The sequence below is a fragment of the Phocoena sinus genome, chromosome 17 (genome assembly GCF_008692025.1).
Source record: "Phocoena sinus isolate mPhoSin1 chromosome 17, mPhoSin1.pri, whole genome shotgun sequence".
Lineage (NCBI taxonomy): Eukaryota > Metazoa > Chordata > Mammalia > Artiodactyla > Phocoenidae > Phocoena > Phocoena sinus.
Genome location: NC_045779.1, coordinates 64,999,979 through 65,021,586, shown reverse-complemented (window position 1 = coordinate 65,021,586; position 21,608 = coordinate 64,999,979). Strand labels below are relative to the sequence as shown.

General features: G+C 43.1%; 1 protein-coding gene across 3 annotated transcripts in view; it reads right to left on the bottom strand.

The window, feature by feature from the left end:
- Positions 1-613: 613 nt before the first annotated feature.
- NSMCE2 (NSE2 (MMS21) homolog, SMC5-SMC6 complex SUMO ligase) overlaps positions 614-21,608 on the bottom strand; it is a 223,892-nt gene continuing 202,897 nt past the window's right edge. The window contains exons 5-8 of one of the 3 annotated variants that reach the window (XR_004346450.1): positions 8,941-9,041; positions 8,426-8,532; positions 3,825-4,203; positions 621-961 (exon numbers count right to left, since the gene is read on the bottom strand). Coding sequence is in view for 2 of the 3 variants with exons in the window: in XM_032609945.1 (XP_032465836.1) it covers positions 847-961; positions 8,426-8,532; positions 8,941-9,041 (323 nt within the window). In the remaining variant the exon portion in view is untranslated. Of the gene's footprint in view, positions 962-3,824; positions 4,204-8,425; positions 8,533-8,940; positions 9,042-21,608 lie in introns of all 3 variants that reach the window. The other 2 variants (XM_032609945.1, XM_032609944.1) reach the window with 2 other exon arrangements.

Genomic DNA, 21,608 nt, shown 5'->3' with positions numbered 1-21,608 from the left:
TCGATTAGCACTTTTTATACAAATGGAATATAAATCAACGGTATTCAATTTAAAGACCCTGCTGGTCATAAGTCTACAGACTTTTGGGGCTGAAGGGACAGTACAGAACATCTTATTCAATATCTTTATGTCGTGGCTGAAGACCCCCCAGCCCCACGGGGCTGAAGCCACTGACCGAAAGCCACGGAGCAAGGCCGAGAACAGCCAGGATGTGGTTGCTTCCGATGACGCTTCAGGATCTCAGCAGGCTGCAGCGAAGTTTCCATTATGGCATCAATTATCATCGCACTGATAAGCCAGCTACTGGAGCATTCTGTGCCCATCAGAATGACAAAAACATTTACATATTTGGAACTGTCAATATACAAAGTAAATATAGGTAAGGAAGCCGGCTTTGCTTTACACCCTCATGCTATTCTTTACTATCCTGATAGAAAATGCTTGCAGTTGGGGGTGTTTCTATGTGTTTGCATTTCAAACATGCCTTGCAAGACATTTTTTTTGTTAAAACTATAATAAAAAGCAGTCTGATGGATTAGAAATAGAGAAGCCTGGCACCACCCAGGCTTTACCACTGGAAGCATTTACACCTCGGGAGGCGCACAGATAGGGCACACGCAGATAATCAAAGTTTTATTTAAAATTGCAGAACACTTAAAAATAAACAATATAATATGCTTGAATGTTTAGTGTAACATAGAAAAAGGCTTTCAAATACACTAAAACCTTCAATTTTACCCCAAAGTATGCTATGCAGCCAGTCGAAGTGCTTTGACAAGCATCCCTCTCTACAGATGGCTGGGGTAGGAGGTAGGCTGCGGAGTTCCCTGCAGGCAGGTGGTCTTCCTAGTCAGACTGACGACGTTTCTTCTTGTGACTCTCAATCGCCCTTCTCAGCACCTCGTCCTGGATGAGATCAGACATTCTCACGTCTGTGTGGCTACAGCCAATTTTCGGGCAACTGTGAGGGATGAGAAAATCAAGTCAGGCCGCTTCACCTTAATGCCTTCAGCATAAACTTCTCTCACATGGAAGAATTTAAGTGAGAGCATTTTTTTTTTAATTGAATGAAAGATTCTTTAAATTCTATAGTGTTTTACAATTTTCGGAAGTTTCTCACAGGTGATTTCATATAATCCAAAAATAACCCCTTGTTTTTCTTCTCACCCCTATCTTGCCCCTCCCCCTCCCTCTCCCCACCGAGAGCCACGAGTTTGTTTTCTGTATCTGTAAGTTGGCTTCTTTTTTGTTTTATTAGTTTGTTGTATTTTTTAGATTCCACAGGTAAGTGATATCACACAGTATTTGTTTTTCTCTGACTTATTTCACTTCGCATAACGTCCTCCAAGTCCATCCATGTTGCTACCAATGGCAAAATTTCATTCTTTTTTACAGCTGAGTAGTGTTTACGTGAGGACATTTTACCAAAAAAGGAGCACACTTTAAAAATCAGGACCGATATACACTTATTCATTTGCTCACCGGGTCATTTGTTCACTGAGCCAGGGCCTGTCCAGCACCGGGGGCAGGGCAATGCCCACTTCACAGCACTCACTTTGCAGTGGGGGAGACAGACCTTCGCTAACTCAACTGCATAGATGCTTGCTGTGAGTTCACGTGGCATTAAGTGCTACAATGGCTAAAAAGCAGGGTCAAGGGAGAGAGTGTGAGCTAAGGGGCTTATCTAGAGGGGGTCAGGGCAAGGCTCACTGGGAGGTCTTATCTAGAACAAGGGCTGCGTGAGGCTCTGAGGCTCGGGCTGGGGCAGCAGCACGTGTAGAAGTCAAGGAGATAGTCGCTTGGTGCCCGGGAGTAAAAGAACAAGGTCAGTGTGGCTGGAATGCCCAGGGCAAGAGGGAGGGCATTTGGAGACTTGGTTGGAGGGCGTGTGGGGCTTTGGATTTTATTTTAAATGTGAAAACAATGGAGGGGTGGAGATAGGGGAGGGATGGGGTTTGGCTTACATTTAGAAAACATGATTCTGGCTGTTTAATACAGAACACAGGCAGAGGGGAAGCAGGGGAGAGAGGGGGGGTTGTGCAGCAGCCAGCAGAGTGAGGGCAGCTTGGATGAGGGTGTAGCAGTGAGCAGCCTTGGGATACAACCGGAAATAGAACCTATGGGACTTGCTGATGGACCCGATGTGGAGGGTAAAGGAAAGAGCTGAGCTTTGTGCAGAGTCTGGCCCGAGCCGAAGGGGACTGGTGATACCCTTCATCTCCATAGAAACAACAGGAAAGCCAGGATGGGATGGAGTCAGGCAGGAGTCCTGGTTGCTACATGTTGCCTCTGAAATGCCCACTAGTCCTCCCAGTGGAGAGACTGAGTGGGCTGATGGGGACTCAGGGGAAAAGCTGTGGCTGAAGAAATCAGTGGGTGAGTCACGGTTCTGTTTACATGTGGTCTCCTCTGAAGGCAGTGGGCTGGATGAAGTCACCTGATTTCTTCTCAACATGAACCAGACTCTGGTAGAGTGCCCAGTTTTGGAGTCAAGCCAACCTAGGTCTGAATTCTAACCCCAATGCCTACTTGCTTATTATGAGACCACCGGCAACTCACTTGACCTTTTGGAGCCTCTGTGTCCTCAGATTTATAATAGGGGCAGAATCCCAATTTCACGGGGCTCCAGGCAACACAGTGCTCAATAACTTTCATTCCCTTCACCATCTCCTATGACTATCACCAGTCTCCTGATGAAAGTTGCTGATCTGTCTATAGATTGCATACCTCCAACACAGACGGGCGCACATTCGTGCATTCATTTGACCCTCTTACGTGATTGGCCCTGTGCTAGTTCCAAGCACCCAGCTGTAAAATACAAATATAGGTTCTTGCCCCACACAGAGCTCTGGCCCAGTGATCTGAGACAGCCCTCCAAAAAGCACAGATCAAAAAGAACAAATTCAAGACAAACGCTATAAACCAGAAGGGGAAGGAAGCGGATCATGGGAGCTCTAATTTGTCTAGCAGTAGAAAGCTCCACAGTTCAACACAAAAGTGACACTTTTTCTTGGTCTTGATTTCTGGACCAAGGCCTCTTTATATTAGAGGAGCATTAATCAATGTACTGAATAGTATGCTTGCTAACAACGTTTATATTCAAAATACTGAAATGTGTCCTGTATGGTTGGGGACATGTGTTAAAATGTGATTAAAGAAAGGCAATCATATGAAAGACGATGGGGGTGATTTGGCCCAGGTATGATGATTTGGCTTTGCGTTAGGGGAAGGATTGGAGGTGCTTGAGAAATGCTTTACACTGGTTTACAACACCCTGCTGTCTCAAAGTGAATTCTTTCTTTCAGTATGAAAGTAAATAAGGTGAGATTATGAAAAGGATACGGACGCTTTCCTGACTTCAGCAAAGGCAGTTTTCATCACTTCAACTTCCATGACATGGAAATGCAACCTGAAGTCGGTGGCTGGGATGACCCTCCATTAATGCTTATCAACCCACTGATCATTCGCACTGACTGCCAGGCTGTAATCCCCCCCACTTCACAGAACAAAGTCTTTAATACCAATAGTCAGACAGTGAATAAGCTGCTTTAGGGAAGTGGAGAGCGAGGTGGGGAGGACTTCCTGATGACATCAGTGGTTTTAGTCAGTAAATGAGAGCATTCTGAGAATGTGTGATGGGATTAACCACACCAGTCAGTTGCAGAGCTGGCGTGCACTTTAACCCAGGGCCACCCGTGTCACACAAAGAGGTCTGAGCTCACTTAGGGTATCAGCCCAGGGGACAGAGGCATTAACCAAAAAGCCCTCCCAACGGGAGCCAGATGGCCTAAAGACACAACTACAGGCTCAAGGGTGAAAAAGACCTGGGCTCAAGCCTCCTGGCTGTGACACTCTGGGCAACTGATGTCATTAATGGGTCTCAGTTTCTTCCTCTAGGAAGGCAGAGCATAGGGTTGCTGCGAGAATGAGAAGGATGCATGTAACAACGGTCCAGGAATTCACTCAGGTGCTTGATAAGCTGGTTCCTGCTCTAGGATACAACTTCTGTTCTCTCTCGAACCTTGTGGAGAAGAACCGGGCCCACCTACAATGCTGGCAGGAGGCAGGCGTTGTGGGAGCACAGGGGCGGGGCACCTTGTGCAGCACAAATGGGGGTTCCAGGAAGGCTTCCCAGAGGAGAGGTCGATGCAGGAGAACCTTGTTTCTCACGCCGTCTCAATTAAACAAACACAAGTTTCTAAACTAAAGAGGAGAAGACAAGGTCATAATGACATGATACTGAATCAGGGCACTCCTCCTCCGGAGAAAGAACACTCTATAAGCATTAGTGCATTCATCCCCACGACATCCTGGTGAGCAAGATAGGCGTGGCAACACACAGTCTTAAGCTCTCGTGTCATTACTGTGAAAGAGTCAGACCTACAGGCCTGGAAGGAGAGGCTGGGTCCTGAACTGGGGTCACTGATGGGGCAGAACATTCCACTGCAGCAGTGGGCAAGCGTGTAAGTGTCTGCTGAGTGAAGGGACCGAGTCTTAGGGGGTCCCAGAGGCTCTGGGGACCCTAGGCCTCAGCATCAGCTCAAAAGTACAGGATTCTGGGTCTGACGAGCTCCTGGATCTGGGCCCCAAGAATTCCAAAGTCCAGCCCAAGCTCTAGAAAGCAGGTCTGGAAATGTGAGTGGGATGGATTCCCATCATACCTAAACACAGAGTGTAACTCTATCCTACATCCTCTGAGTCTAAAATAATGTGTCACCAAGCAGTGAGGTAAGTAATACAAACATGAACGGTCTTGACCTCAATAACCCGACTGCTGTTTGTTCAGCGCGCTATAGTCCAAAAAGAGCTTTCTCCTGAGTGCTTTGCTTCTCCACTGCCAAGAAATTTGCTGGTCCAGACCTAGACCGGAACTCCCCACTGTTCCTTTGATCCTGAAATTCTGTGAGACGTCGGTATTTCCATTTTACAGATGAAGACACTGAGGCTCTGAGAGGTTAACGGACTTGTTGGTAAACGGTTAAAATAGGGCCTCCAAGCGCAATGCTGGAGTTCTGCTATTCAACGACACCTTTCTGTTCAACTTAATTGTACTCTCCGTACTCTTAAATGTGACTGTTTGTTAATATAGCCTCTGTTCTTAAACAGAAAAGGAAAGAAATGACTATGGATAACAGGAAATATCTTATTAATATGAAAATCATAAGGCAGCTTTATTAGTAAGATAATAAACAGCCTGATTATTAAGAGATGTGTTTTAAGGAATTATTCTAACTATTGTATTTAGTTAGGGCTAGAGTCTCAACAATGGAGACTTTAAAATGGGGTCAGTGCCAGTAACACAATGTAACTGGAACTCCTGTCTGACAAAACATAGTTGGAACCAGCAAGGAGGAAAAACTGAGATTTCTCAGACTGGATGTGTCATAGACATTTTTAAACAAGGGGAAGCTAGAACTGCTCATCGCCCTAACATGTGTCCTGGGAAACAACACGAATTCGCGTTTAATCAGGAACCTCTGGAGTAGGATTTGAAGAGGCCCTGGATTCTGACCTGTTGACGAATACAATGTACCTCATCCTCAAGATCCTGGCACTCCAGCACTGGCTCCTGTGATACCCAACTCGCTTATCTCTCATCCCTTCTCTCCTGGCTACGTCTCAGACTGCTTGGTTGGAGTCTTCTTCCTTTGATTGCCCTTTCAAAATGGCAGAATGCTTTTTTGTGGGTCTATGTTAGGTGCTGGGGGAACGCGGTAAGCAGAGCAGAGCTGGATCCTGGCCTCGCGTTGCTCAGAGCCAGGCCAAGGTCCCGTCCTTGGGGGTTCTCAGCTGGCTGTCACATCTGGTCCAGAGCTGTACCTGTGCTGCTCTGACTCCTCTGTATCAATAACCTTACAGTCAACATCTCACACTCAGAGCTCTCTCCCGAGCTCAAACACCCACATTTTCTGTGCCTCCTGGATACCTCCAGATGGCTGTATTGCTAGGACCTCAAACTTAGCATGACCCAAACTGTGCCTCTTATATTCCTTCCTAAACGTGTTCCCCTTACGACCTCTCTGTCGGCTAATGACATCGCCATCCTTCTAGACACCCAGTTTAGAAATGTCAGTCGTCCTTCCACTTGTTCCCTTCAACTTCCGGCTCCCAAATTCTGTCCATCGTACCTCCACGATCGTGTTCCTCCTCATTTCCCTCCACCTATGACTCCTGCCTCAATCCCAGCTCTCATTATCTGTAACTTAATCTACTGCAAAAGCGTCTGAATTGACATCTTCACCTCATGCCTTTATTCATCCATCTCTTGAACTGCTACTGGAGTAACTTCCTAAAACCCAGGTTGACTCGCCTTATTCCCTCAAAACCCTGCAGTGTTCTCTCATGCCTACAGAATAATGGTGGCAAGAATGATGATGAGGATAATGATGATGGGGGATAAAGTTTACTGACCACGTGACAGGTACTTTAAGTGCTCTACATATATCTTATTCAAATTCCAAAGATACCAATGAGGCAATTACAACTATTATCATCAATTTATAGGTGAGGAAACTAATGAAATCATGACATTTAACACCCTCTACAATGAGTATAGAATAGAGAGAGAATTTACATACACCATTCCCCTATTGCTATTGTCCAGAGCATCCTTCTAGTCACCCACTAACATGCAATAACCGTTGCTGCACCTACTATCCCCCAAGGGGAACAGACTCTGAATAGGGCGAGCCTCTTGGCTAGAAAGAGTCTTCTTCACCATTCTCTGAAATCCTTCTCATTTTTCAAGGCCCAGCAAACATAGTGCCTTCGCTGTAATCCTTCCAGACTTCCTCCACTTGGACTTAACTGTTCTTAACTAAGCTATGAGAACCTGCAGAGTTTGCGGAATCTGCACCCAAGTTATAGAAGTACGACAGAAAAATACCCACCTTTTCCAAATGACGGGTGTTACTCAAGTGCTTCCAAACATCATTTACAATTCAAAAAAGGCAAACGACATTACAAAATCAAAGTATGTAATCAAGAAGATGCACTTAAATGTGAGCCTGCTCTGGGAGTTGCTCCCAGCCATCCTGGGACTTGGGAGAAATGTGCTTTTGTATCAGTGCCTGCCCTTTTCAAATCTGACTCGAGGAGAATGTCACAAACTTTAAGGAAGAAGACCTGTGACATAGAACTATCTGGGGATACCTATTCTTAGCAATTATGTCAACAAATTAAAATTTTGTTTTTCAGAGACTAAACATAGAAAAAAGGAGAAAAAGTAGCCTTAGAAGTCCAGAAACAAAGAAAATTACACTCATAAGGGAAAATGAAAGGTTCCTTAGGGAAATATGGTATCTCAGTTGTAAGCTGGAAAGTCAAAACAGATAAAAATGTGCTCAAACAATCTCGATTTTGTAGTCATTAGGCAGTTCTTCTAGAATAAATAGGCCAAGCTACTTGACTGAATGACCATCAAGATATCTGCAGTCTCAAATGCCCTATCTTTAAGTCCACACCCAGATGAGGAGTGGTGGGGAATTCCAGTTCTAGGTCTGGACCAGCAAACTTCTGGGCGATGAAGAAGCAAGCCACACATCAAAGGGACCTGTTATCACAAGTCCACTGAGAACTGGTCACACCTGCAATTCCATTCCTTCGACAAATCTGTGATAAAAGCATAAGAAATGCCAACCAAGTCAAAGCTAGGCTAGCCAACTCAGGTTTCTAGGTTATTACAGGAACGGAGCCATGGTCCTCCAGGGTTGGAGCATGTGTGCATGTGTGTGTGTGTGTGTGTGTGTGTGTGTGTGTGAGAGAGAGAGAGAGAGAGAGAGAGAGAGAGAGAGAAAGGGGTAGAAATATATATATAAAAGAAAGATTCTCTAAACGTTCCAATTAAAATTTTTTTTCTCATTGCAGTCATCCATGAATTTACTTAAACCATTTGGGAAGTTATTTACGTAATTAAAGATATGAAAGGTTTTCCCAGACAATCAAATCTTGATCATCAAGACCAATTGGATACGAATTCTTATCTTAGGATGATGACTTAATATTTTTTTTAAACAAACTACCTGTGTTGCAGGATGCAAAAAAAAAAAAAAATTATTCTTTTAACCATTCCTTCTTGTTTGGGTAAGTGCATACAGAAAGGGGAAAAGAAATCTCTCGGTATCACAGTTCTCTATTTTTTTCAGGCTCCAGCACAAATTCATAAAAATTCCTATTATCTAATGATTAACATTACATCCAATTCCTTTTTCTTGTGTTCTGAAGGTGTGGTTGAAGCTCCTTCAGTTTCTTCCTGAACAGATTACTAATTTGTTCCCTCATGTCCTGCTTTTCCATGTTGACACTATCCCTCCGGCTGAATGGACTTCAATGGAGAAGTTTAAACGCCTTTTCCTCCAGCATGAATGCACAGCCTCGGACTGACCACCCCTGGGAAGGTGTCACTTCCCTTCCCGTGGCAACTCACCAGGCCTTTTTCTTCCGCTTGTGCTTGGACTCAATCATGCGAACAATGGCTTCCTCTTCATAGGTGTGGCCACATACTTTATTTTTCACTGGCTTCTTCATTTCCAACTGCAATCAAGGAGACATCAGGCTTTCAGGAATGATAGTGATCAGCTTCCAGTAACTTCTCCAAGCCAACAATTATTTGGCACTATGTTTGCCTAGACCTGGGGCTTCCGAGGTTTAACCTCCCCGTCTCATGGCTCTAGATAACTCTTAGGGCAGATGACCACATCAGAAAATGCAGGGAGACCAGTGGCACCAATGACACTTGGCCTGTGGGCCAGGAATTTATTCCTAGATCCCTAAGGGCATCACTGACTGAAAACTCTTTCCCAGGTATACTCTTCAACTCTCATCCCTTTCCTTTCCTCCCTCCTCAACTCTAGACATGAAATGAAGTCAGAAAGCAAACAGGAACCCTTTGCCTCTATGAAGTGAATCGCTTTTTCTTTCAGGGGAAGGAGAAAACAGTACCTGTGTAATGGGGCAGATGAAGTTGGTCTGACTTTGGGTCACAATCATATCTTCATCAACTCCTTCTGTGCCGTCAGCCTCTCTGTCTGCTTGAAGACCACCTAGAGAGAAAAAAGGGAAGTTGCTGAGTCTCGTTGGTCTAACATGTCAAGGACAGGAAGGGATGGAAGGGTCTCTTTGGTGTTAGCCCCTGTGCTAGGCGCTTGGATGCATATTAACTCTTCTGCAGGGGAGGCAGGACTCTGCCCATGTTTGGTAAGGAAACAGATTTGGAGCAGCGAAATAACTTTTTCAAAGTTACAGAGAGTGAATTTGTGAGGGAGTACTGTTCACTAATCAAGAATGTGGCTTTGGAGTCAGAAAGACGTGGTTATCTTTGTCACTTCCAGCTGTGAGACCTCGTGCTAGCAAGGTCTGTTTTTAACGTCTCTATAACTTTGTTGCAAAGATTAAGAGGTGAAGAATTTAGTGTGCTCTGCATAGCTCCTGGCACAAAGACACATTCAATAAATGATAGTTACTGTTGGACAATACAGCAATTCTCAAACTTTTTGGTCTTAGAACCCTTTTGTACTTTTAGAAATTATTGAGGATGCCAATAAACTTTTAAAATGTGGTTTATATTTATCAAGATTTGCCATGTTAGACATTAAGACTTAGGAATTTAAAAATATGTATTTATTAATTCATTTAAAAAGAACAACCCCATGACATGTGAACATAAATGACATTAAAAAAATTAAAAGTAATTATATTTTCCAGAACAAAAAAAAGTTAGAGGTAAGAGTGGCACTGATTTACATTTGTGAAAATATCTTTAATGTCTGGCTTACTAGAAGAGGTTGGATTTTTTTTTTCACGGTTTGCATACTATATATTTATTTTTTCGTCAGTCTAAAAATGATGTCTACACATTTAATTTCTGTCCAGTAAGAAGTGATAAGAGGTTTAAGAAGGCCTAGTTTAAACAATTTCAAAGAACGAAAATAAGTGAGCAAAATTATATTTATCCTAAAATATGTCTTTCCATCCACTCCATAGTGTAATGGCTCCTTGAGGCAACTTCCAACAACAATGACGTTTCTGATGCTTTCTATGGTGGCAGAGAGGTGAGTATCACGGTCTGCAGGGCAGAGCAATAAATATAACTCTAGTAATCCATTGTACATCGAAAGTCAGGGAATACTTCATTGGAATTATTCTCATTTTGGGGGATGAATAAAATTAAATCAAAGGACACAGTACCTGATAAAGGAGCAAAAAGTTTGTAGGCTTTGGTCAAAGAAAGAAAAGGGCCTAATGAGTGAAGAACTTCACTAATGAGTGAAGAAGAAGTATGTATTATAGTTTTCTTCCTTCAGTTTCTCAGCTAGATTCCATTAGTGGAGTTTTCTAAAAGATTTGGAGGAGATTCCACTTCAGATATTATCAGAGATCATCATAAGGTAGTTGGATTTTGATATCTGTGTATATGTGTCCGGTCTGTCGTGATATCACATCACATAGCCTCTGGAAAAACTCACTTATGAAAAGAAAGAGAGTGAAAAGGGCAAATGACATCTTGGTATTATTATGAAGATAGTTTTGACCTTGTGGGTACCCTGAAAGGCTCTCAGAGTACCCTAGGCGTTCCTGGCCCACACTTTTGAGAACTGCTGAGTAAATGAGCGGTAGGGCTAGCTTTGAATACAACTTATTTGATTCTGATATCTGTGTTCTTTTCATGGTCCTTGCCCCTCACCAAGGGAAACTAGATAATAGATGGCTTCTGGATGGGGTACTGAGAGAATCTCATATGAAAGCCTTTCCTTCTGGAGAAGGCAGACTTGTCATTCTGCACTGAAATCAAAGATCAGTAGTGTTTTAAACACAAGTGTGACAGTGCAGTGACAGTGTAGTCCTTCCTCCTCCTTTTTCCCCTCCCTTCTCTCTTCTCCCTTCCCTTCCTTCTTTCATTTTGGCAAAATATTGAATATAGACATTAAAAAGTGTCTCGCTTTTAATGTGTGAGGGAGACCCTTTTATTAAGTTGAGATGGTTCTGCACATCTTTTAGTTCCTACAACTGCTGGCCCTGGCCTTCCCCCTTGGCCAGATGAAGTATACGCTGGAAAAGTACTACTGGGGACAGGAAAAGGGCCACAGAGCACTTGTTCAAGGTCACCCAGTGAACTTATGGCTGAGACCCAGGGATTCTGCCCCCAATTACTCTGTTTTTTTGGTAGGGGTTTCTCTTTGTTTTAGCAACTAGTGCTATTTATATGCCAGCTTGTTGTATTTTCTTAGAGAAATGTCCCCCAAACAGCGCTTATTCCTTGAAGAAGGCAAGAGTGAAGCCCTCAGAGCTTAGGATTTCTCAGACAGAGCGTTTTCTAACCATTGGTCATTAAGGTATGATGCCTGGGGCCTTTCAGCTTTTCAAGGGCCGATAAAAAGGTCTGAGACCTTGCAAACCATTTACTGGTTTCAAAACAGGATAACTACAAAACGGAAAATAATTTTAAAGGTCTACAAAATGTAATGTTGGGTTAACTTCATTAATTGTTGATTTGGTAACCAAAAATATTTCCTTTGGAAGCAATATATACGCTGGATTTAGGTTTTAATTTAATAATTCCCAAGTATGCTAAGATAATTGCTGAGAAATTAATAGCCAATTATAGGTTAAATCACTTACTTGTAGCCAACCGTTTTCCAAAGCAAAATTGTAAAAATACCTTCAAAAAATTTTGCCAGCCATAAAATTATATTTAATGTGGAAGTTGCCATAGCTTAGTATGTTTGCTATGATGTGAGTTGCGGCTTCTGAAATAATTTTCCTTAGATCTATGAAGAGTCTTTGTGCTTCCCAGGACCTGTCTTTGGTATGAATAGCGCAAGAGTCAGACTCTTAAAAAAGAGTCCTCTTACCAACCCAATGATTCTTTTTTTTTTTTTTTTTTTTTTTTTTGTGGTACGCGGGCCTCTCACTGTTCTGGCCTCTCCCGTTGCGGAGCACAGGCTCCGGACGCGCAGGCTCAGCGGCTCCGCGGCATGTGGGATCTTCCCGGACCGGGGCACGAACACCGTGTCCCCCGCATCGGCAGGCGGACTCTCAACCACTGCGCCACCAGGGAAGCCCCAACCCAATTATTCTTCACGATGGTTCAGGAAAGTTGGACAGGTAAGGAGAAAAGTCAAGGAGCAGAGCTGAGAGGTATTCTGATTCTCTGACTTTCCAAAGCCTCCTCTTGCGGGCTGCTGCCGCCCATTTCTGATTGTGCGTTTGACAGTCAAAATAAAAGTATCTGTTTGTCCATTTCTCACAGGGCTTCCTCTGAACTGATAGATTTCTGACCGTATACGTTATACTGTGGAATTCACCAGAAAATCTGTTGGATGAATAACAGGATTCAGCCAATGTGAAAGACTGTGGGTTTTTTTTTTTTTTAATTTTCTATTTTTAAATTTCAAAAAGTAGAGGAAGCAAGAAAGCGCAACTCAAATGCAATGCCAACCACTAGGGAAGGCTGAGTGGGGAACTTAGAAGCTGTAGGTGGCTATCAACAGCAGCGATCACGAAAGAAGAAGGTGACATAAGTGAGACTGGGAAAGAATGCCAATGGTGAGTAATAGCCCACGGACCGAGAGTCTAAAAAGAGAAAGAGCCTCAACAGCTAAAGTTCTCTTGAGCTAGAACATTTCCTCACCCGAAATCTATATTTATTGAAAGTGATATTAACGTTGGGATTCTACAGTGTGCTAAAACAAAAGGTCACATCTGGCAATAAATGTCACTTAACGCTAATCTATACAAAAAGACAAAACTTTTTTTTTTTTTTTTTTTTTGCGGTACGCGGGCCTCTCACTGCTGTGGCCTCTTCCGCTGCGGAGCACAGGCTCCGGACGCGCAGGCTCAGCGGCCATGGCTCACGGGGCCAGCCGCTCTGCAGCCTGTGGGATCTTCCCGGACCGGGACACGAACCCACGTCCCCTGCATCGGCAGGCGGACTCTCAACCACTGCGCCACCAGGGAAGCCCAAAGACAAAACCTTTTGATAAGCCCGCTGAAAGGAAGATTGGAGAGAAAAAATACAGATCGTCTACTAGAATCACAAAAGTTTTAAACTGAGGTTATTTATCCTTATTCTCTCATTTATTGGAGAAAATGGAGATCCAAAGACATTATAGGTTTTGTCCAAAGTCAGGCAGGGAGTTAGTACAGTAAATCAATGTATAGCTCTACTTTCTTGGCCTGCTTAATTTGAATACTAAAACCAGTGTATAGGTTCTGGGAGCCATCCCTCCCTCCCCCAGATTATTATTTTATTACTAATAATACCTCAAGTTTACTAACTGCTACATAGCAGCTACTATGCCAAGCACTTTATATACATTATTTCATTTAATCTGCACAAAACACCCACGAAGAACAACTCTATTGTTGTTCCTACTGAATAGACAAGAAAACTGAAGCCTCCACGATATTTTTAAGGCAAAAGTAGAAAATATCACCATTATAACAAAGAAGTAAGCAGATTAAATCCGTTTGTTATTCAAGAGATCTCAAAAAGAATTTCTGATTAAAAAAGGAAGAACAAGATGATGAGTCACACTGTTTTCCATCCACATAAACAAGGCATATGCTGTCAGAAGTATACGCGCCAGCTGTCAGCTTCCGCCCAGATGGGTCTCAGACCCACACCTAACATCCATGCCCGGGGCCCAAGGCACCCAAGCGAAGTGCTGAGTAGGGAAACCTGGGCAGGAACTAATATCTACAGAGCACCCAGGAGGGATGTATCAGGACTGAGTTAGTAACTTGAATGGGATTTTTTTTGATGTCATAAAATAAAAACCAAAAGGAGAAGACATGAAAATGCTTGTAGTAGTAATTAGGTAAACAATCAAGGATTTCCAAAAGTCTATGAATATTCCCCAGTGATGTGAGGTTAGGAGGTGGGGGAGGGCATTTATTGGATCCCAAGATGTGGGTTCACGGTTAATCAGTGATGGCTGCTGTCAGTGAACAGCTAAATCCTCATCTCAGTCATCCTCCTCCTAGGTGCTCGAGCCCAAACCTTTGGAATCTATCTATCTATCTATCTACCTACCTATCTTATTTATTTTGGCCGTGCTGTGAGGCATGCGGGATCTTAGCTCCCCAACCAGGGATCGAACCAGTGCCCCCTGCATTGAGAGCGTGGAGTCTTAACTACTGGACTGCCAGGGAGGTCCCTGGAATCATTCTTGATTATTCCTTTCCCTTCATTCCTCACATCCAAACCACTGGCAAGTTCTGTTGACTGGTTCTCAACTATATTCCCTAAATCGAAATCTAGCCTCTTTTCTCGATTTCTACTGCATCTTAGTCCAAAGCACTATGGCCTTCTGCCCAGACCTCTTCAGGAGCCTCCTAACTAGAATCCCTGCTTCTTACAGGGGGCACGACCTCCACCCCTCCACCCCCGCCTGCTTCTTACAGGGGCCTACACAGCCAGCTCCTCTGACCAGTCCCCCTCTCACCCACCGTGCTCGAGCCGCACCGGTCTTTCCTCTGCTTCTGGAACATGCCAAGCTCTCTCTCGTCTTCGGCTGCTATCTTAACCTGCCTGGGATGTTCTGCCCTCCGGATCTTTGCTTGTGCTACTCCTTCTTGTCATTTTAAAATGTCGGTTTCAATGTCATCACTTTGAAGAGGCTTCTCTGACCTCGTAAGCGAAAGAAGACACCAGCCCTCCTCTACCCCATCGCTCTGTTGTGGCTGCACAGAGCATCTCTTTAAGGGCTACTTTCTTGTCTGTCTCCCTCTCTTCTACTCTCCCCTACTCCTGTTCTCTTCCAGGAAAGCAGGGACTTCACTGTCTTGTTCATCGCTGTTTCCTAGGTTCTAAAATGTCCTTGGCATGTAGTGGTAGGTGTTCAATAAACATCCCATTAGTGAAGTGCTTCATCCAACAAGGCAGGAGTGGGCATACTTTTCACAAGGATATACTTAACATATTTAACAGATGCGGCAACACAGACACACACAGACACAGACACACACACATGTCTCACACAATAATGATTTTATAGGTTTTAGGCAAATAACAGAGAGGACTTCACTCTAGCTTGGGGTACAGCCTTGGACCCTGAATTCCACGTCAAAGGCAGCAAGTAAATGTAAGTGTTACGATTATAGCAGGCCGTGTAGTAATTACAAAGGAGAATCCAGACATGGTTTTGTGGTCAGAAAATACACTTGGGCCTGGCCACACACAGCCCTAGTATTAGTCACTTGTCTGTCTTCAGGCAACCCAAATTTGGCTGACAGACAGTCTTACGTCAGCTGGGAATAAAAGTTGATTGCTATGTGCTTTTTCAATTAAGCCTCAGACATTTTTCTAAAAGCACTTTTCCCTTAAAAGTTAGTAGCAAATATTTTACAAATATTTGTTGCCTGCCTGAAATGCTTATTGGGCTGCCTGGATTATTTTACTTGCACTGTTCTGGGATGGCGTATTTGGAGCAGCTCAGCTGGTACATGGGAGATCCCCTCCCTGACCTGCAAAAGAAGGTTGATTCCAAGTTGGAAGCTCTGCAGTCACAGTGTCTGCATATGTGTCTGTGCCGACTCCTGAGTTGTTGCCCCACCAAGCAGCCCACAGGCGGCGTTATGAGTGGCCTCATCTGTGAACTCGGACATGTCTTAGACTCCAAACGGAAAAAGAAGTGGGTCAGCAGGCTCGGTCTCTTTGGCTTGGAATTAAGAGAAGTGTGTGTGCGCGCGCGTGCGTGCGCATTGTTTCGGGGTCTACTCTACTACTAATGGGTATCTAGCCTTGTTCTTAGTTTCTTCCTGGGATGAGTGGCCTGTCCTGAATGCTTCTTAGTTTCTTCCTGGGATGAGTGGCCTGCCCTGAATGCTAGCACTTTGGTTGGGTCAAGTTATTATTGAGGGAATCCTAGTTTTGAAACTCTCTGGCACTGGCTAAGAGCTAAGACTCTTCTGTGTGTGAACAGCTTTTGCAGAATTAAAATGCAGATCATGTCCAGAAAGGGCCTACAGAATTAAAAATTTCCTAGGTGTTATAATCTTCATAGGATAGCAAAATTCAACAAACACAATTTCAACAAAAAATATTCAGCAAAGGTAGATTGAGTTAATAATCAGAACAATGGATAGAACATAGTTAGGTTCTGATAAACGTTATTTATCATGTATATATTTTATTATAAACCAATGCTTTATAACTGTAAATTGTTGCTGCTATTGTTATTTTTATCACTACTTTGTGCCAGGTTGTATGCTTGGTATTGGCAAAAAATAATCCTTGCCCTCAGGGAGTTCAGTCACACAGGACAGATACATACAACACAAAGCAGTCTTGTGAGGGCTATGCACATACAAGATACTGTGGCAAGAAGCTCCCAGGAACGAACAGGGTCAGCCTCTCTGAGGAGCTCATAATTGATCTGTGACAATGAGGAGGACCTTTCAGCTCACATTGTCTGAAACAACTCTGCTGCCCCCTTAAACATGAGCATTTAATTCGCAGCTACCTCAGGTCAACATTTTGATCAGTATTCTTCCTTCTTCAGTTAGCTATAATCTACATTCATCTCAGATTCTATGCATTTGGAAGAAGCTATATATATCCAATACAATTCAATCCAACCCAATCCAATCCAATCCAGTCCAACCAAACACAATCCGACGCATCCAAACTCAACCTAACCCAATCCCTGCAGCCAATCTCCTTCCTTTGAAATCCTATAACACCTACTGTATATACCATACTCTTTTAGCTTAAATTTCTTCATTATTCAGTTGTTTCATGTGGATGGAACTTCTTTTCTAGGTAGATTGAAAGCTCCTTGAGGACAAGCATTGTGTGTTCAAGCCAAAACAACTCAACTCAAGTTGTATTCATCGAACACCTGCTCTGTGCCAAAGGCTACACAAATGCCCGTGGATATGAAGAGGATTAAAATCACGTCTGGTGGGAGAGACAGATACAAACACTTATATTCTGTGCAGTGAGTGAAATAACAAATATCTTTTGTACAAAGAAGAGGAGTAACCTAGAAGATCTCGGAAGGTGGGGTGAGGAATCAAGGTGAACCTCCCTGAGAAAGTGATGACTAAGCCAGGCTCTCCAGGGAGGTGTGATAAGAAGAGGGAAGGACACTCAGGCAGTGAGGATTAGCGCGTTTAGGAACATGGGCTCGGAGACAGCTTGCCCGGGTTTAAATCCTGGTCCCATCACTTTATCAGCTGGGAGCTCTTGGGTGAGTTACTTTACCTTTTTCTGTTTCCATCTTCTCAGCTGTAAAGTGGAGTTTACAGTCTACTTCACAGAGAATGAACCTACTTCACAGAGCTGTATGATGATTAAATGAACTAATGTATGAAAAATTCTTCGAAGGGTGTCTGGCAAATAGCAGGGGGTCAATAAATATTGTTATGATTATTAATATTATTACTCAGAATTCCCACGGAGCTAGCAGAGTGGGTACCTGCAACATATATGCTCTAGTAAATGAAAACGATGTGCTATGGACTCACCCAAAGAGAAACCACAAGATTGCTCGACCCAGGATTCTGAATGGGATGAGCCCTTCCATGCCCAGGGCAGAGGGAGGCCTAAATTAGCCCAGTTGTAGTTAGCTGACAGGGCACTACCAACATCTTTAGTTTCCTGGCCGCTTTCACTTCCACAGCTCTTTCAACAAACTCCTCTAAAGATCTTGAAAGTAAACTGAATAAAGAGTTTCAGCTTGTAACCTCCAAATGAGCTGAGATTCTCATAAGATGTACCCTGTCACATTATCATGCACTTGTTAATTTATCTGCTGTTGTTTTAGACACGTTCTTTGTCCTCTGCTGACATCATGTATTAATTTGCCTCCATTTCTTTAAATACTGTCAAAATACGTCATATGTCAAAATACGAGGGTTTTAAAGTAATCAGAACCCGGTGCATTCTACTGGCGGGACAAAAACCAATCCTTTGAGATCTGGTCATACAATATCCACTTTAAGTCAATAAATACTGAAAATATCCCCAAATTCAGTACATGCATTTAGTACTTGTTATGCAAGTACAGAGAACGTTTGATGCCCATCTCTAGGTTTCTAAGAAAAAGCAGACCACCGAATGCACACATTCTATTTCTTTGCTTTGGGCAATTAACTAGAAAACCACATGATAGGAAAACTGACTTGCCAGCATCGAGAAGGTATACAACTCTCAATTGTTTAGATCCACGGAAGAGTATGAAACAAGCAAAGATCAGAAGATGAGAAATCCCATCTGGGTCCATCTTACGTTTCCTTATTTTAGAGGGTTGCGAATACCACCTATCCAGGTACCCAACACAGTAGATGCAACTTATTTCTATATGCTTTCCAATCTCTATCTTTAAACTACCTTGACTCTGTCTCCTTCTTTTTTTCATGCTCACTGCTGCTGTCCTAATTCAAGTCCCCAGCCTTCCTATTTAGAATATTGCAAAAGTTCTTTATTTATCTATCTGCCTCAGTCTCTCCCCAACCTCCTTCTACACCCTAGCTCATCTTTCTAAAGCCATGGCCGCTTAAACACAAGAACAAGACTTTTCATTAGTTGGCCCAGAGCATCTTCATCTCCCTCCTCAATCCCATTCCCCATATCCATCCCAAACTCATTACAGTTTGCTCACACTTGCCAGGCTATTCTACTTCTCTGCTAGCCCTTCCCCTAGCAATCTGTGACCACACTTCAAGACTAAATTAATTCAAGTATTTCCTCCGTGAAGCCCCAAAGCAGAGGTGATACCTCCTTCAGCCCCCAGAATATCTTTGTAGATGCTGTAACCATTTGTTTACTTCTCCATCTTCCCTATTAGACTATGAATTCCTTGAGGGGAGGAGCTCTGCCTTATTTATCTTCATATTCTCAGGGAGCCAGGCAAGGTGCTGGAACTTAATAAATGTTCACTGAGTGACTGGTTGCCAAAGCAAGAGAATGCTTTGATTATTGTTATCTATAAACTGACTGTGATAATAAGATGAAAACAGTAAAGAAGGCTGTTCTGTAGGCAAATATTTTAGAAAAAGACAAGCCGGTCTTTGATCTAATTACTTTTTTCCAGAAAGGCAGCCATTTTACACCGTCTAGGTCATTCCACTCTCCATTCTCTGTTCCAAAAGAGAATGCAAAAGCAAACTACCAAAAAGCAATAGCAAACTACCAAAAGGCAAGATGATAGAGGTCGGATTCCAAGAAACAAACTATTCCACACTATGTCTTTATATCATCTCTGATTCTATTCCCTTGCCCAGGGGAAAGTACAATAACGATCAGTTATGAAAAATGTGTAAATCATCTTAAGTCTATTGAGTTTAGCCAGACTGTACATGTAGTGACATTCAAGTACAGCAGTTTTTATAACAGAGAAAAACACTGGGGAAATCTAGATATTTGACTGACAGACTGAGAATTTCAATGAATGGTGACATCACCACTCAAAATCTGATAGAAATTAAGAACAATCTTTATCATCAGAAAATGCTTATAACAAGAGGTGGGAAAAATGAAATTAAAACTATATATGTAGTGTGATTAAATAATCTTAAATATGGTATACAGAAAAAAGACTGAAAGAAAATATGACAAAATATTGCAGTCCACTGTGTCCTGGTGGCATAACTACTGTATATGTGAACGGGCAGTAGAGAAGGAATCAAGGGCATTTTTTAATTTTTGAAGAATAATTATTTCATTTGTACTTTTTATAACCGGTACTGTTTATGAGACCAAGTAATATTTAAGAAGAAAGTAGGACTCATGGCAATGGGGATGGATGGATTTGTTTATTCAATTTGTCAAAATGAAACAGATAACGAAATCAAGTCTAGAGATCATAATATTTTAAAAAGGAGCTTTACAATTTTTAGTTGCTCAACCTTAAAACTGCAACACTTCAGCTTTGGGTAAGACAGGGACTATGACACCATTTCCATCCCTGATACATTCGAGATTTATTATCCTAATGACAGTTGTAATATTTCAAACTTATCTGCTCCCCTACAAGGTAATCCAACACAACGTAATTTATATAACATCTTCTCTTCCACCTCCTCTAATTTCGAAGCTCTAGACAAAACAAAAATGAAATTCCTGTGTAGAATGCAAGACTTTAATAACAGAATAAAGCCAGCACCAATATCATACTTTGTTTTGTAAAGCTTCTCAAAATAAATGATAAATTTTGATCTTCAGACGATAAAAGGTAAAGAGGCACTGAAGACGTCCATTGTGGGATAAAGCTCAGTGAAGGGGGAATTATTTGTCTTACTAAGTGAGGGCAGGCCTCAATTCTAATCAGGTATGTTACTCCGTAGGATTTACCCAGCATGGTAGTTACAAGACGCCTCAGAATCTGGCATTAATTAAATATGCTTATATTTCCTTTCTACATGCATCTGATAAAGAGTATCAAGGTTTATTTTTGATCCATTTAAAAATTCTTCTTTATGGTGGCACAGTGTAGTCATTTTTAAACAAGAAAAAAAAAAAGAATAGAAAAAAGAAAGGGGAATAGGGCTTCCCTGGTGGCTGAGAGTCCGCCTGCCAATGCAGGGGACACGGGTTCGTGCCCCGGTCCGGGAAGATCCCACATGCCGCGGAGCGGCTGGGCCCGTGAGCCATGGCCGCTGAGCCTGCGCGTCTGGAGCCTGTGCTCCGCAACGGGAGAGGCCGCGGCAGTGAGAGGCCCGCATACCGCAAAACAAAAAAAAAAAAAGAAAGAAAAAAAAATAGAAAGTGGACTAATCCCCAAAGTGCATTCCATATGGAAGAAATTTTAAAAGGTGAGAGCCCGAGGGACCAGATCTAGTGAGGCTCAACAGTCCTGTCAGCCGCAAAGTCAGCGAAGCCACCCAAAACGCAGCCCGGCTCCCAGCCTGCAAAGTGCGCAGAGCCAGTCGGGGTTTCAGAAAGTGATGAACCCACAAGACGCTCTGCGTCACCTCGACATCTGTTTTCAGTTTTCAGGGTCTTGTCTGAAGTTAGCCTAACAGAAAACATACCAAAGGGGGAAAAAATCCCTGCCAACTGGGAGGAAGAAGAAAAATGACAGAGACAGAGAGAGAAGGAGAATGGGGAGGAGGATGAGGGGAAGGGGGAGGGGGAGGGAGGGAGGGAGAGAGAGAGAAAGAAGAAAGGAAGCAAGGGGTGAGGGGTATGGGGCATCTTCCACACCACAGAGCCCGAGGAAGGGCCCTGGCGGCGCTCACACACCTAGAACCAAGTCCTGTGGCCAAGCCTTCCTTCTGTTCCCCGCTCCCCTTTCCACCCTCTATAAAACCTTCCTCACATGCAAAGGAAGAAGACACATGACTTCAAAATCGGGAGCAGCTTAGGACACAGCTCTTGTGAATGCGTGTACAATAGATCTGAGTCATTTGTTCGTTTTGTAAACATGGAGAAATCACACTTTTAAAACTTCCTCGTCCAGTGACATTCACAGCACTTGACAATATGCTTAGCATTTACTCTTTTCCATATTCACACCTAAAGATGTCAGGAGGGATAAATTTTCTTTCTCAGTGAGAGCTCACATACTCCAGGCCAGGTGGTAATTAGGAGCGAGCTTGCTAAGGGAGGCAGAAGCGGGCCTGACAGTGGCTGGGCCACGCAGAAACACAGAGAATCTCACCAA